We start from the raw sequence: 13262 nt of genomic DNA, 5'->3' as shown, positions 1-13262 counted from the left end.
GTTCAGAGAGAGCAACACCCATGATGTCATCTGATAAACCTCTCCCGAGCTTTGTGGGGCAACACAACACTAACAGATAGTTATAGCTTATATTTGGGTTAGATACATATATAAAGTCAATATAGTGCCAAAATATTATCTACATGCACACGAGTAAAGAAACGGTGCACGCTACTCAAACAGCTCACATGAGTATTATTATTCTTACTGCACCTCTGTACACATTATCTCTGCTAATGCTTTAATCGACAGAGGAATCTGAAGTTTGGTATTTTAAAATAAGACGTGATGATCTTCTCTTCTGCGATAGAGACCGTGATTTACAAAAGAAACGAATGTATTCAATACTTGGAGATCATAAACTTATCAGGAAAGTGTTAACTGAAGTCATGGATCAAAGAAGCTCTATGGTCATTTTCCTGACTTTTATACACTTTAACTTTACTTTAGATACACAGAGGCACCATTCCCACTAACCAAATCCCACTTTAACATCTCATCAACACATAAAACCCAGCCAAGCGCAACTTTCCTTGGTGAAACAGTGGTGCTCGATATTAATTACTTTCCTCTAATAGTAGAGGAAGCCTAACCTTGTGCAGTAATCCATGCATGTTTGCTTTCTCAGAACATCTTTGGTATTTAAAATCTATTGCGCTTAAAGAAAATGCATGCAAACGTGTGATTTTTATAAAATATAAATTCAAAAATTAAACACAAGCATGGTTGGATACAGTCTAAGTGATGCACAACAAAAGATCACATCACCTGCCATTTCTGTCTCAAAACATACGACTTACAGGAAATTGACACAGCCAGTCCCAGGTGGTGGGGCGATCCAGACAAAGCTGAAGCTCGTAGAGGGTTGGTGGCTGACGTGGGAAGCCACCACACTGCAGACAAACTGGGTTCCACCAAACTGACGATCTGGCATCACACCTGCGGCACAGAAGACAAGCAAGACACATGAGGAGACATGAGGACTAGCAGTGAAGGTTCATCTGATGTTTTTTTTTTTTTTTTAAATTGTTTCCTTTCAGCTTGCAGTTTAAAGGCTGCAAAAATTGCTGCAGTTTTCTATGGTTGAATTATTTCCTGTTTTATAGGTACCAGCTGGTTTCCATTTGTTTTTCCCGCTGTACTAAAACTTAGCTTATCCACTCACGAAAACAGAAAAAGGAACTTGCAAAGCCATAAATGTCATGTCTGCTTTTATGTTGGCAAAATTGACATTGCATCCATTAGCTAATCTGTCAAGCAGCCTTACTCAAAGACAAAAGATTACAAGAGAACAGATGTGGTGTCCAGGATTACATTTAATTCGTGGCCTTCTGCATTACAATGCTTTTTGGTAGCTAACGCTCGTCAGCTAATCCTCAGTTAATCCACACTGAGATGCATTATTGCACACTCACACTTACTTTTACTACAATGTTAACAATGTCGCTGTGATGAACCGAGGTTTTAAGAAGCGAGCCCGTCCAGGCTGCTTTTATATTGTAATGAAATGAAATAAAAATAGATAAAAATAAAATCACAATAACGAAGGACACTGAATTTTCTGTTTTGTCTTGTACAAAGCACTGCTATAAAATCCAAATGCTGCATTAATATTTGCACAGAAAGCACACTCAAAGAGTGCAAGAGAGATTCTTAATAAATTCTTATAGCACAAACACTGAAGACAGAGCCACAAGCAATCGTGTAATATAAGAGACTATCAGTGGTGGAAAAAATCTTGTGCTCTTTTATGCTTCAGTTTTTTTCTGTGCTTTCTATGTTCTCCTGTCTTTGCCTTTATGCATTTCAGCATTGGCAATTTAAAGGTTTATTGTTTTTACTTCTTGCCTTTGTTCCTTTTAAAATGGTTTAAAATGGAGCACTGTAACAAAAAATAATTTCCCCCAGGGATCAATAAAGTATTCTGATTCTGATTTTCCCTCATTTCTAGGCCCTGTACTACAAAATAAGTTCAAAATACCCTTCAGCGGCCACACAAAGCTGGTTATCACCTCGCTAAGTGAACCCAGGGTTCCTTCACACTATCACATTTATATGAAAGGGGTCATTTTAAAAGCAGTGTATGAACTTTGTATGAACTTAGGCACTTTGGTCAGTACGACTGAAAAATATTTACTTTATTAATAAAGTAAATCAAGTAAAATAAAGTAAACTCTTATCAAGCAAATCTGGTAAAAATGCCAACTGTGTAAGTTTTCATCTTTTCAATACCATAACTCTATCATTAAATCATGGAAGAATCTGATGGATTATTAAGTATTTTATTAACTCTTTCACCCATAAAGAGAACATGTGACAACCTCCCCTCTACCTTTAATGACCTCAGTATATAAATATCAATAGAGGTTTTTCCAAGGGTAGCTGCATAGGTAGAGATCAGCCCCTCACTAACTTTTGACACACCCAGTTATTTTGTTCTATGGGCAGGCCTGCAAATAGAAACCACTCAGTTCAGAAAAAGCTTCATCAGTGGTCCCAGTAGGTCTTCAAAGACTAAAGAGTGAAATTAATGTTTAAAAGAGAGATTTAGTTTTAATTCTTTCAGCTTCAACCTCCATGATGTTCACCAGAATTCAAACATTCAAACAGGCTTAGTCTATGTGTAAATATCACATGAGGTCAACAAGTACAAATAGGTTTCTTGTTTTATGAAATTGCGCTGGGAGACACTTGAAAGAAGTGGAGGATCTATTGGTTTTGTGAGAGGTAAGTGTGTTAGCCTAACTATTAGCCTAAAAATGCGTCATTAGTATTATATGGATCATGATAAAACACGCCTACCATGTTTTGGGTTCCTGCAACTGTTCCATCGGGTTATTGTCTCCCCAGAAACACTTCCCTTGTGTTTTTTCCTATTTCTGTTTTCGTTTTTCCTATTTCCGTTCTTTTCCTGTGCTTTTGCGGCATTTTTCTTATTGCTGGTGTTTTCTTAAGTTGCAGTCCGTTTGGCCTATCAGGGCCACCGTAGAACTCCCTTTTTTAGTACAAAAAAAAATCCAACGTTAACCCTGAAGTTACCTGGATCAACCCAAATTCTTCTTCATAGCACAGACCTCTGATTGACAACCCTTACCAGCACTTTGTGTACATCTAGTCTTCATCCACCATTTAACTTTCTTTTTTAAACTTTCCTGGTATTGTTTTTGGTCCACATATTTAAACTGCAAATAAACCGCTGACTTATTTCTACTTGCTTTCATTTGCTCCTCCACTTTTTAAGTCTCATGCTGTTTTCGTGTTGTTTTTAAACCACAATCATCCACCAGTTCTCTTTTCTGTACTTCTTTCCCTTATCATTTTTGTTCTCAACCATCTTCTTTCCTCTTTCCCTGTGAGCTGACAATCTGTGACAGTGCTCTTATTAACCCTTGTGTGGTGTTCGTATTTTTGTTACTCAGCCAGTGTTCATGGGTCTGGTGGACCCGCTAGAGTTTTGGCTTTCCAAATTAACACTATCAAACAATTTTATGTTAAATTACTCAACAGATGTTTACTTCATCCCAATTACAAGACATATGAACAGCAAACATGGTTAATTTTTTTCCTTTACCTTTGTTAGATCACATTTATGAATTAATGTGCTTCTCGTTTTTCTTTTATATAAAATGTTATAAATAAATCAGTTATAATCAAGTGGAGTGAGTGGAAAGACACAACACATTTACACGTGAAAAAATAATTAATTGTTTAATTTTTCTTTTGAAAAAAACTGAACACGGGTCTCACAGACCCGAACACCATACAAGGGTTAATGAGCATCTGTGTCCAGCTATGATTGCACCGATGAAATGACATTGTGTCGCACAATCTTTGCTTTATATCACAAAGGGCAAGGGCAGGACACCACCAGACTCATCAATCATCGTATGCACATTCGGAACAGTTTAATTATCTACTGTACCTGACTTTGTAGTGTCATCTAAGAGGTGCCCAAACTGTGCTGCAATTCACAAACACACAAATGCGTTCCCCAGACAGCAATGCATTTGTCATAATATTACAACAGTAAGTCACTCTAGCACTGAGGCCACACACATTCAGTCAGTTTAAAAATGTACGTACTCTCCCATCTGGTTACAAAGATGTGCTCTAAGCGGCAGTGTTTTGGTAGCTCGCCTCTATGTATAACCTGCAAAACACAATCTCCTCTCTGCAATTATAACTTACTTCACTGAAAGTATAATCAGCAATGATTAATAACTGAGAAGCTTTAATATCCCTAGAATCAATGTGCAAATCAATAAGTAAAAATTGTGTACGTATGTGTGTGTGTGGTTGAAAATTCATTATTTGAAAAGAAATAATTCCACCCATTTCTGACAGTAATAAATCTGACCTCACATATTGCATCCATAAATATACACAATGTTGACAGCACCATAAACGTTTCTGTTTGATGAGGCCAGCTGTGTGTGTGTGTGTGTGTGTGTGTGTGTGTGTGTGTGTGTGTGTGTGTGTGTATTTGTGCAGAGCTTCAGTTGTATCACTGCATAAAATTTATACTGAAGTGTATGTGCGCGCCATGGTACAAACAAATCTACTTATCACTGCTGTCGGTTAAAAAGCTCAGGAAAAACGCCAAGGACCGGGCATTGATTTCTGCACCCAAATGGGACATCCCAAGATTCCCCCCCACCCAAACAAGCACAGTAACATCATACTTTTCAACTTCAAACTGAACAGCCGTCAAAGCAACACCATTTACCGCGCTTTCACGTGAAAACATATTGTGCTGTTACGTGTAAGTACACGTGCTGTGTGGTCCTAATGTGTCAGATTTATGAGCTGTTCAGCAGCGCAGCCTTTAACCATGCTAAGGAGGTGCTGGTATGTAATAACAGAATGCGATTTAATCACCTCGTAAAGCTATTATTTTGAAATCACCAACAATTTCTCTGTGTAATGGGCACAATTTACTTCTGAGCACAATCATGCACACAAGGAAATAAACACACTATTAAACCTTTACTGCTGATATACAGAGGAGATGAAATTGTTCCTGTGCAGCCCTTATCCCTCTTTGACATACCTAGGGCTGCACGATTTTGCATAAAATGAGAATCACGATTTTTTGGCTTAGAATTGAGATCACGATTCTCGCACGATTTTCTTTTCCAGTATAAATATTTATTGTATACAGTATAAATTCCAGTATAATTCCAGTATAATAATTCCAGTATACAGTATAAATTCCAGTATAAATATTTCCAGTATAAATATTTATTGCACTTATTAACTGCACATCAACTTCGTAACAGTTGAGACTGAACATAAAAACAATAAATAAACATAAAAACAACAAATGTCTCACATTTTGTTGTTGCTGCAAAATGTTGTACTGCTTGAAATTCCGTCTCCACCGTTGCTCGACGCTGCGTGTATAGAGCAGGTAGTGCAACAATAGAAAAATAGTTGCGGGACGGCACTGTGTAGCGTTTGTCTAGGGTGTTGATCATTTTCCTAAATCCCTCGTTTTGCACAGTGTTGATGGGAGCCATATCTTTGGTCAGGTGATAAGTGATAGCCTCCGTACTTTCTTTGTGCCTGCGGGAGTTCGACGTGTATAGGGAAGCGCTGTATAAGGTTCCCGTTATTGATGTTTGGGTGGTTGACCGGGACGGATTTTCTCCTGTCACTTTCTAGTCATCCCTGACGTGCTCTCCGTTGTTTTTTCCCTGCTAATTTTAGCATCACACGACACAGCTTCTGTATCACGTGGTATAAGGCTCCGCCCTTGTCATTTGTTGAGCAGGAAGAGTGAGCGCTTGTTTTCATGCAGATTACGTCCCGGATCAAAATGCGGTACAATCGTCGTCTTTTTTTTTCTTTTCTTTTTTTTTTAATCGTTGTCATTTGGAAATGAGATCGCACATAAGTATGAATCGAGATCGCGATTTTCTAACGATTAATCGTGCAGCCCTAGACATACCTATACATCGTTCTGTCTTTTTAACACAAATCCAGACCAGTTTCACTGCTGATATGTGCCACATATTTACCAGCATAGCACAAGGCAGCCAAGGCAACAGGTTTCGCTCTAATTGTTCAATTTTGCTGCAGATTAAGAAAAAAAAGCTTTGATTATGACTGTTGACCCATCATTTGAGAATTCCTTGCCGATGTGCAACACAAGTCTAGCTCTTTAGCTAATAGACACTAGTAGATGGCCACAAAGACAGAAAAAGAGCAGTGAGGTGATGGGACTGAACAGCAGAGAAATCAGCGGGAGATGAAAAGACAAAACTAGCCACCATTTTCACTAAATGAAAAATGATATGCACTTGCCACTCACCACAGAGGTGTGTTTAGAAACTTACACTTCACAAACTCTTGCACTGCAACTCTGAAGTAATGAAAGAAAACACACACAGATTTCAACGCTTTAAAAAAAGGCATAACTTAATGAGAGAATGACAAAAAAAATAGAAGAAATTAAGTATGAAATAGAGCGATTGCTCTCGAAGAGCTAAAGGTATGGCTAAAGAAAAGCAGAGCACTTAGGCTATGGTGAAGATGAAAAGGCAGTCTGATGCACTCCAGGACACAGCAGCACTGGGACTTGACACCGCTCACAGAATTTCTATTCCCACTTGAAAAATACACTCAGGCATAAAAATGCAAATAACGATCTCTTATTCCTTTCATGTCTGGGTGTGGAGAGGCAGAGAAAAATCACTATTATTCGATGTGAAAATCTCAAATGTTCCAGTAAAGCAACAAGCTTTAGTGAACCTGGACAGGAAAAAATAATAGAAGTTCTGACATTCACGATTCGGTCCAGGGAAGAAGCAGAAAAACAGCACGACGGCCTCTTTCGTACCTGTGAAATGAAAATATATGAAAGAAAAAGGCCCTCCTGTGACCTTAAATTACTCTTAACTCAGCTGACCTCTGAGTTCTTTGTTAAATTAGCAGCTGGCAAATACCAAACCTGGTAGAAAAACACCTCCTTTATCGCTGATGATTCCCCTGAACTCCACGTGATAAACCCTTGATGCAGTGTTAATTAAAAAGCATCTTTTACTTTGTGATTGCGAGAAAAGATTTTGGTTGAGCGTTCTAAGCATTCTTTAAAAAAAGATTCAGGACTACTACTTTTTAGTAGAAATCATTTTATGCTTCATTAACTGTGATATTTTATTATCCGCACTGGGTGCTATTATCACGCCATCAGCTACATGCAGAACTCGCCTAATGAGCTGTAAATTTATAAGTGCATTACAAATGCCACCAGTGATGCATTAATGCTGCGCGTTAGCATCAGCAGAGTCCATCTCTAATTCAATAAGCAGCCTCAGGAGGATCTTGAAGGAATACTCCATCCACACATTGTCAGTCAAATACGCACATGCAAATACATGCGCGTTCACACGTTCAAACACATGCAGTTCTTTCACATGTAGATTGGATACTTAAGAGCTGTCGGAAGTGATTAATGGCAAGGGAAGATGACCTGCTAACTCCCACGGTATGACGGGCCAAACCTTGTTTCATAAATATGAACCCACACACACATGCACACGGGCACGCAGTTGCTTATACATGCGCTCCCGAGCGTGCCCACACACGAACTCAATCGCACACACAAAAACACAGGAAATGGGTGTGTCTGGATTTTAGGGGTCACATGTTGGTTGTTGGAATGTCACTCCGACATCCATCTCTGCTGGTAATTGTAGTGAATTTTTAAAGCCATCCATAAAAAAGAAAAAAAGAAGTGGGAAGCTGACCGCCTCTTATTTATTCATGTTCCGTCTGCCCATGTCTCCGCTAACAAAGACTTCCCCACATTTTTCCATTCTAATTTTTTTAATATGTAAACACTTCAGTTCACATCTGTGTATGTCCTATTTAAAAATCTCTCTATTTCTCACTTTGCAAAGCTGATGAGCTTTCCACAGCCAAGCTCGAAACAAGTCAAATAGATGGAGTGAGAATTCTCCCCGATGGAGCAGATGGGCAATCGGTGGCTCAGCCTGGCAGCAAGTTAACACTGTAGGACCAGCAGGAGCCGGTCGAACTGGCATTAGAGATGGTAGTTAGGCTACGTGGCAGAGTTTTGAGGATTCAAAAGGCACCATTCAAACTGAAATGCACATTTACCAAAATCCATACGCACCATTTGACATCTGGTCAGTAGCCATTTGCTGCCTAGCAGATGTCTAATGGTGTCCAACTAAGTGCTTTTTAAGATCAGTTCAAGGCAGTTAAACATGCTTTTCCTGCTATGATTGACACAAAGGCACTTGAACAACGTGTTTAAGCTGCTTCCCTGCCATCAACAGTAAATGCTGTAAACTTGTCTGGCTTGCTTACAGCGCTACAGCGCGCGCACTGTGCATTCAGAATCACAGACATGCATGCGGCTCTGTACGCTTGAACTAACAAGAAACAAGTACAATTAAAATGCATGTGTATGCACAGCAGTTTGCTTAAAGCATTAAAACCCTACAAGGCAGTGTAATGTGCTGTAAAGAGGTTATTCCATTATTTGTCTAGGGATCTTATATTTGTCGCTAAGCACTTATTTTAACAGAGAAAAGTCAGTTTCACATAAAAAGCAGAGATGAATGTTTATTACCTTGCGTATCCTCACTCTCAGACAGATAATAGCCTTGCAACCATCTTTTTACCACTGGCTCAGACTTAAAAAGCTAATGCACAGCACGCCAAATAACTTGGCGAGAAAGCCAATTAAAGGTTCATATTTCACGCAGTAATTCTAACCTGTCACAAAATTATTGGAGCATTAACATGTGTTATTAAAAGCCTGTGAATGTATGGGAATCTGTCAAAAGCTGGAATATAATGCCTCTGTCAACACGTTTCAAGAGAAGGCCACACAATGGCCACATAAATGATACATCACAACAGTAGTGACAGCCTGAGTGGGGACCCCATACGCTTTGTGCTGCTGAATGATCCCATGGGATGTGTGTTTTTTTCTGTGTGTCTGATGTGGTGCATTCACCCCTTCTTCCACAGTGCCATCCTCAGCTGGTCAGTCGGACCACTGCAGGGTCTCGTGGTACATGACAACCCACTCTGCTCTGCCATTGGCCGAAAATGGCATCCATCTTTGCCTTTGCCAATCATGCTACCATGGAGACAGGTTGGCAACTTTGAGGTGGTGGCGGGGGTCCGGCACAGCGTTGCCAGGAGGAAGCTGTGTGTTAATATGGGTGGTGAAAGATGCCAGCGGCCAGGGGGAAAGAGAGTAAGAAACTCTGTGGGAAAATGTGAGGGAAAGAGGCTTGCCACATCAATGAAAGACTTTAAATGGTATTAAAGAACACCTGTGGGGTCTGCTAAGCATCAAATGTGCACTGGTGATGAAGTGCAAAGAGAGGCTTATTGTGCATGTGTTTACATTAATGTTTCCATATCCACACAGTAAAAAAATGTGTTGGAAACACCTGACCAATCTTTGCCCGTGTGCATGCGCTCATAGAGCAGTTTCGCTTTCATTTAGACTTCCATTGTATCTCACAGCATCCATCATCCATAAACTCCTGATGGCATAGCTGCACCCACCCACAAAAACACAAATCTATGGCTTGTTGTAGGAGCTGCCAGTATGGCTCCACCCAGCTGACAAAGAGAGAGAGTATTTTGCAGAAAAAAGCATACGCTCATGTGTTTACATTGTTTAACACAAATACTCAATTGCTTCTGTGAGATGCTCTACATATGCTCCTTGTGTCAAAACTGGTAACTGAAAAGTTAAAGTAAGAAGAAAATAAACATCTAATTCGTTACTTGTGCGCTCCTGGCTTCCTTGCTGTGATCAAGAGCTACAAGCCATGCAAGCATAAATGATAAATGGAGTACAGGAACACCAGTGGAGCATAATAGACCCTCCAGAACTAATGTCCCATAATTGAAATGAATGTTGTTCTGAATCAAACAAGTGTTGTGTGTTTTGGAGCCGCACCTTGTATGATAGATGAGACTTAGACTACTTTACAAAAGCCTAAAAAGCCATATTCACAGGCCCGCACAGATCATACATCAAATGCCTGTATAAGAGTATATTCCATCTACACTGCTGAATACAGTATCTGTTGGATCCAGAATGCTATGAATATTTTGATAAAAATATTTTGGTCCACTTCTCCAGCACTACTTCAATGCGATATGTCCATTCTGGGTGGTTGTTCGAATTTTGAGCAGAGCAGTCACATAGTTTTGCTTTGGAGGAAGCACAGACTAAAATACTGAAATATGAGCTACATCATATTGGATCAGAAAAAAGTGTATGAGCCAAACTTTACCCAAAACCAAGATCATCAGCTGTTTCAGGCTGAGATTCAAAAGCACATAAAAAAAGTGAAACATTTTCAAGTGCTCTCTTACTTCTTTTTAGTCGTATATTTAGACATTAAAGAAGTGAATTAGATCTTCATAAAAACCTGTAATTACACAGAAAAACCACATATCTGCTAGAAGTGCTGTAGGTCCGAGTTCTGGAGGTGAAACGCCATTTTGCATGGATCTATTTTCTTTCATGTTTGACTAACCGTTTGTGTTTGTTATTACGTTGGGCTTATTTGTAGTGATGAAGCTTTATTTCAGTAAACACAAGGTTATAATTATTGATAGGAAGGACAGCCAAAACTATGATAATAAAAGCTTTCCTTTATGTTTTTAATAGAGTCAAACTTCCTAAAATGGGTTCAGTCCCAGGCTCAAGATATGTGTGTTATGTAAACTATGAAGGTGAAGTGGTGCTTCAAGCCCTAAATCAGCAACTGAAAGGCTGAGTGCTGGTGTTGTGGGGCCTGTGAAGCAGCAACCAGTGGAGGACAGCCAGCTTCGTGCCCCAGGAGAGGCTTACCACATTGGGTGGCAAAGTCACTAAACACCCCTTCCCCCAGCCCTGTAGTCTTTGAGCACCATTTTCTTCTTCCAACTCTCCATCCATACATCCATCCATCAGCAAAGCCTATGAGCAGCTGCCTTCTGTGGGTGTGTGTCATTGTAGCTTGGCAGGCACACACCACAGCTTTACCGGCAGGCGCTAGGGCTAATTTGATTTTTAATTCAACACGACTCCTCGGCTAATAGTTTGAGTTGGGGATTAATTAATCTGATTTGACTTGTGCTAATTTCTTGCACCCACGTCCCCGGTCTCCACCCGTCAGTGCAGCAAATAAACAAACCGGTGAGGCCGTGGTCTCGCAGGCCCTGCCCTGACACACATGAGAGAGATAGAGACCTGGGGCGACAGGTGAGGAGCCGATGGAAAAGTAGCGTGGTGCCTGTGCTGCCTTTGTATGCATGTGTATGTCGAGTGTGTTGTGTGTAGCTAAATGTGTTTATGGAGGAGGCTGGAGATGAGCCTGGTCTGACAGAGAAGTGCTGGGAGGCAGTGAACTAATCACAGCAACAGACTGGCTCTCGTAAGGAGGGCGAAACAAAGAGAAGGTCAGTAACTATTTTCACAGCCAAAATATGGGTCAGAGTGGATCTGGGTGAGTTCCTCACAGATAACTTGTATATAATGTAAAAGGGAAAAAAGTGGCCATGCAATAGAGCATCCCTGTTCTGTCTCTGAGGCTTTTAGAGGGTAGAGGGCCAAACCCAGGTAGGGCCCTACAGCAGGAAAAAACACACACTAAGTGTCCTCAGCTCACAGAGTCAGATTGAGCACTTCCACTCTTTCTAATACTCAAGGGAACTTTAAAAATGAATAGACCTAAGAGTGCAGCTTGGATGGCATGCACTTTGTGGGGAAGGCTTTGTAAAATCACTTCCTTTCACTTTGCACACCAATACCCACACGCTTGCAAGGTGCTAGTGGTGGCATAGAATTTAAGCAAGATAAATTTCAAAGTCAGCTTGCCTCGAACTTAAAATGACGCAAACCTTCTGCCGTTGACAGAAATGTGTCAATCGGAGCAGTCAAAGCTGTCTCTGTCTTTATTCTATCTTTATTTCTCTCTCATTCGCTCTGGCATGTTACCACCCTCTCTGCATGGCAGAAAATAACATTGCTCTGCTCAAGAGAGACCACACATGGGAGAAACAGCCTACGCCTGCTGCTCTCTCCTGCAGAATAATAACAAAAAAAGATAATAATAATAAAATAAAACTGCCCAACAGCTCGCACACCACTTTGAAATCTCTATCACAGAGAGTCCAGCTCCTGCTCTTCCTCATTCCTGCTCTCTTAGTCAGCCCTGGACCGGATTTACCATACAGCAAAGAAAAGAAAAAATGTTTATAAAAATACACATGAGTTCTCACATGATGAAAATATGAACGCATACACACACACACACACACACACACACACACACACACACATACATTAGGGCACAAATAGATGCACACAGGCACACATACTGAACACTACACAAATGTAAGCACACCTGGGGAAGCCATGGGAGTTCAAAAAAGCACAGTTTTTTTCCTTCAATAGAGCTAGTGTACATTCAATGAACCAGTAAATTCCCAGCAGCACCAGCAGTAGTGCTCCTACAGGTCTGCTGCACCATCACACCTGAGAGGCTGTTGGGATGTATGGCCAAACAGCTGTGGCCACTGCTTTAGGTCCAACATGAATCAGTAATGAATCGTGTATTCTGTTTGAATTCTTTAAAGGTGGGCTTGCTTTGGCCTCTAAGGACGCTTTCCACATGGAGAGAAGTTACTTCTGACTTCTGGTGCATAATTACCCAAGCACTCCACTGGATTCTGGGAGTACACAAATGTTTAGCCACCTGTTAGCAGCCTCCAGGCATTGCATATTAGTGGGGGGAATATGTGTTAATAAAAGAAAGGGACAGCCTGGGCGAGAAGGTTGGGGAAGTCCAGTGCCAGCAAAACAGGGAGATTTACAACAAGCCGACCCAGTTGATCTTAAGTGTGATCTGACACGCTGCTGCAGAGAACACAAATAACCTACCATACATAACCCGCCTCCTGACAACTCATTTCATCTTCTGCACTAATGAATTCATCATCAGGAGGGATATGCCTTTGGTGTCCCAGCCCTGAGCAGAGAAGGAGTAATGGCTTAGATAAGTCATCATCATCATTATTAACATCATCACTGCTGCCAGCACCTCCTAGTCTCTGTTTGGCCCATAGTTCAGTAGCAACAGTTTGGGACTGTAAAGTGTCCTTGACAGAGATGTGATAGTCAAACTTTGGTGTTCAAGGTTATTGTGAGGATGCATATCAGAGCAAAGGTGTCACAGATGTGTATCCTATGTATGAGAATCAGCGCGAGTGTG

General features: G+C 40.6%; 1 protein-coding gene across 1 annotated transcript in view; it reads right to left on the bottom strand.

The window, feature by feature from the left end:
- Nucleotides 1–13262, bottom strand: part of reln (reelin) — a 100085-nt gene that overhangs the window by 55167 nt on the left and 31656 nt on the right. Inside the window, exon 3 of the mRNA XM_085359345.1 lies at nt 801–939. Within this exon, the coding sequence (XP_085215471.1) occupies nt 801–939 (139 nt within the window). The remainder of the gene's footprint in view (nt 1–800; nt 940–13262) is intronic.

Source organism: Diplotaxodon limnothrissa, linkage group LG7 (assembly GCF_057381915.1).
Source record: "Diplotaxodon limnothrissa isolate DT_005_m linkage group LG7, D_limnothrissa_male_GT1.1, whole genome shotgun sequence".
In the NCBI taxonomy this organism is placed as follows: Eukaryota; Metazoa; Chordata; class Actinopteri; order Cichliformes; family Cichlidae; genus Diplotaxodon; species Diplotaxodon limnothrissa.
The sequence above is the reverse complement of the archived record's forward strand: the minus strand, read 5'-3'. Positions and strand labels throughout refer to the sequence as shown.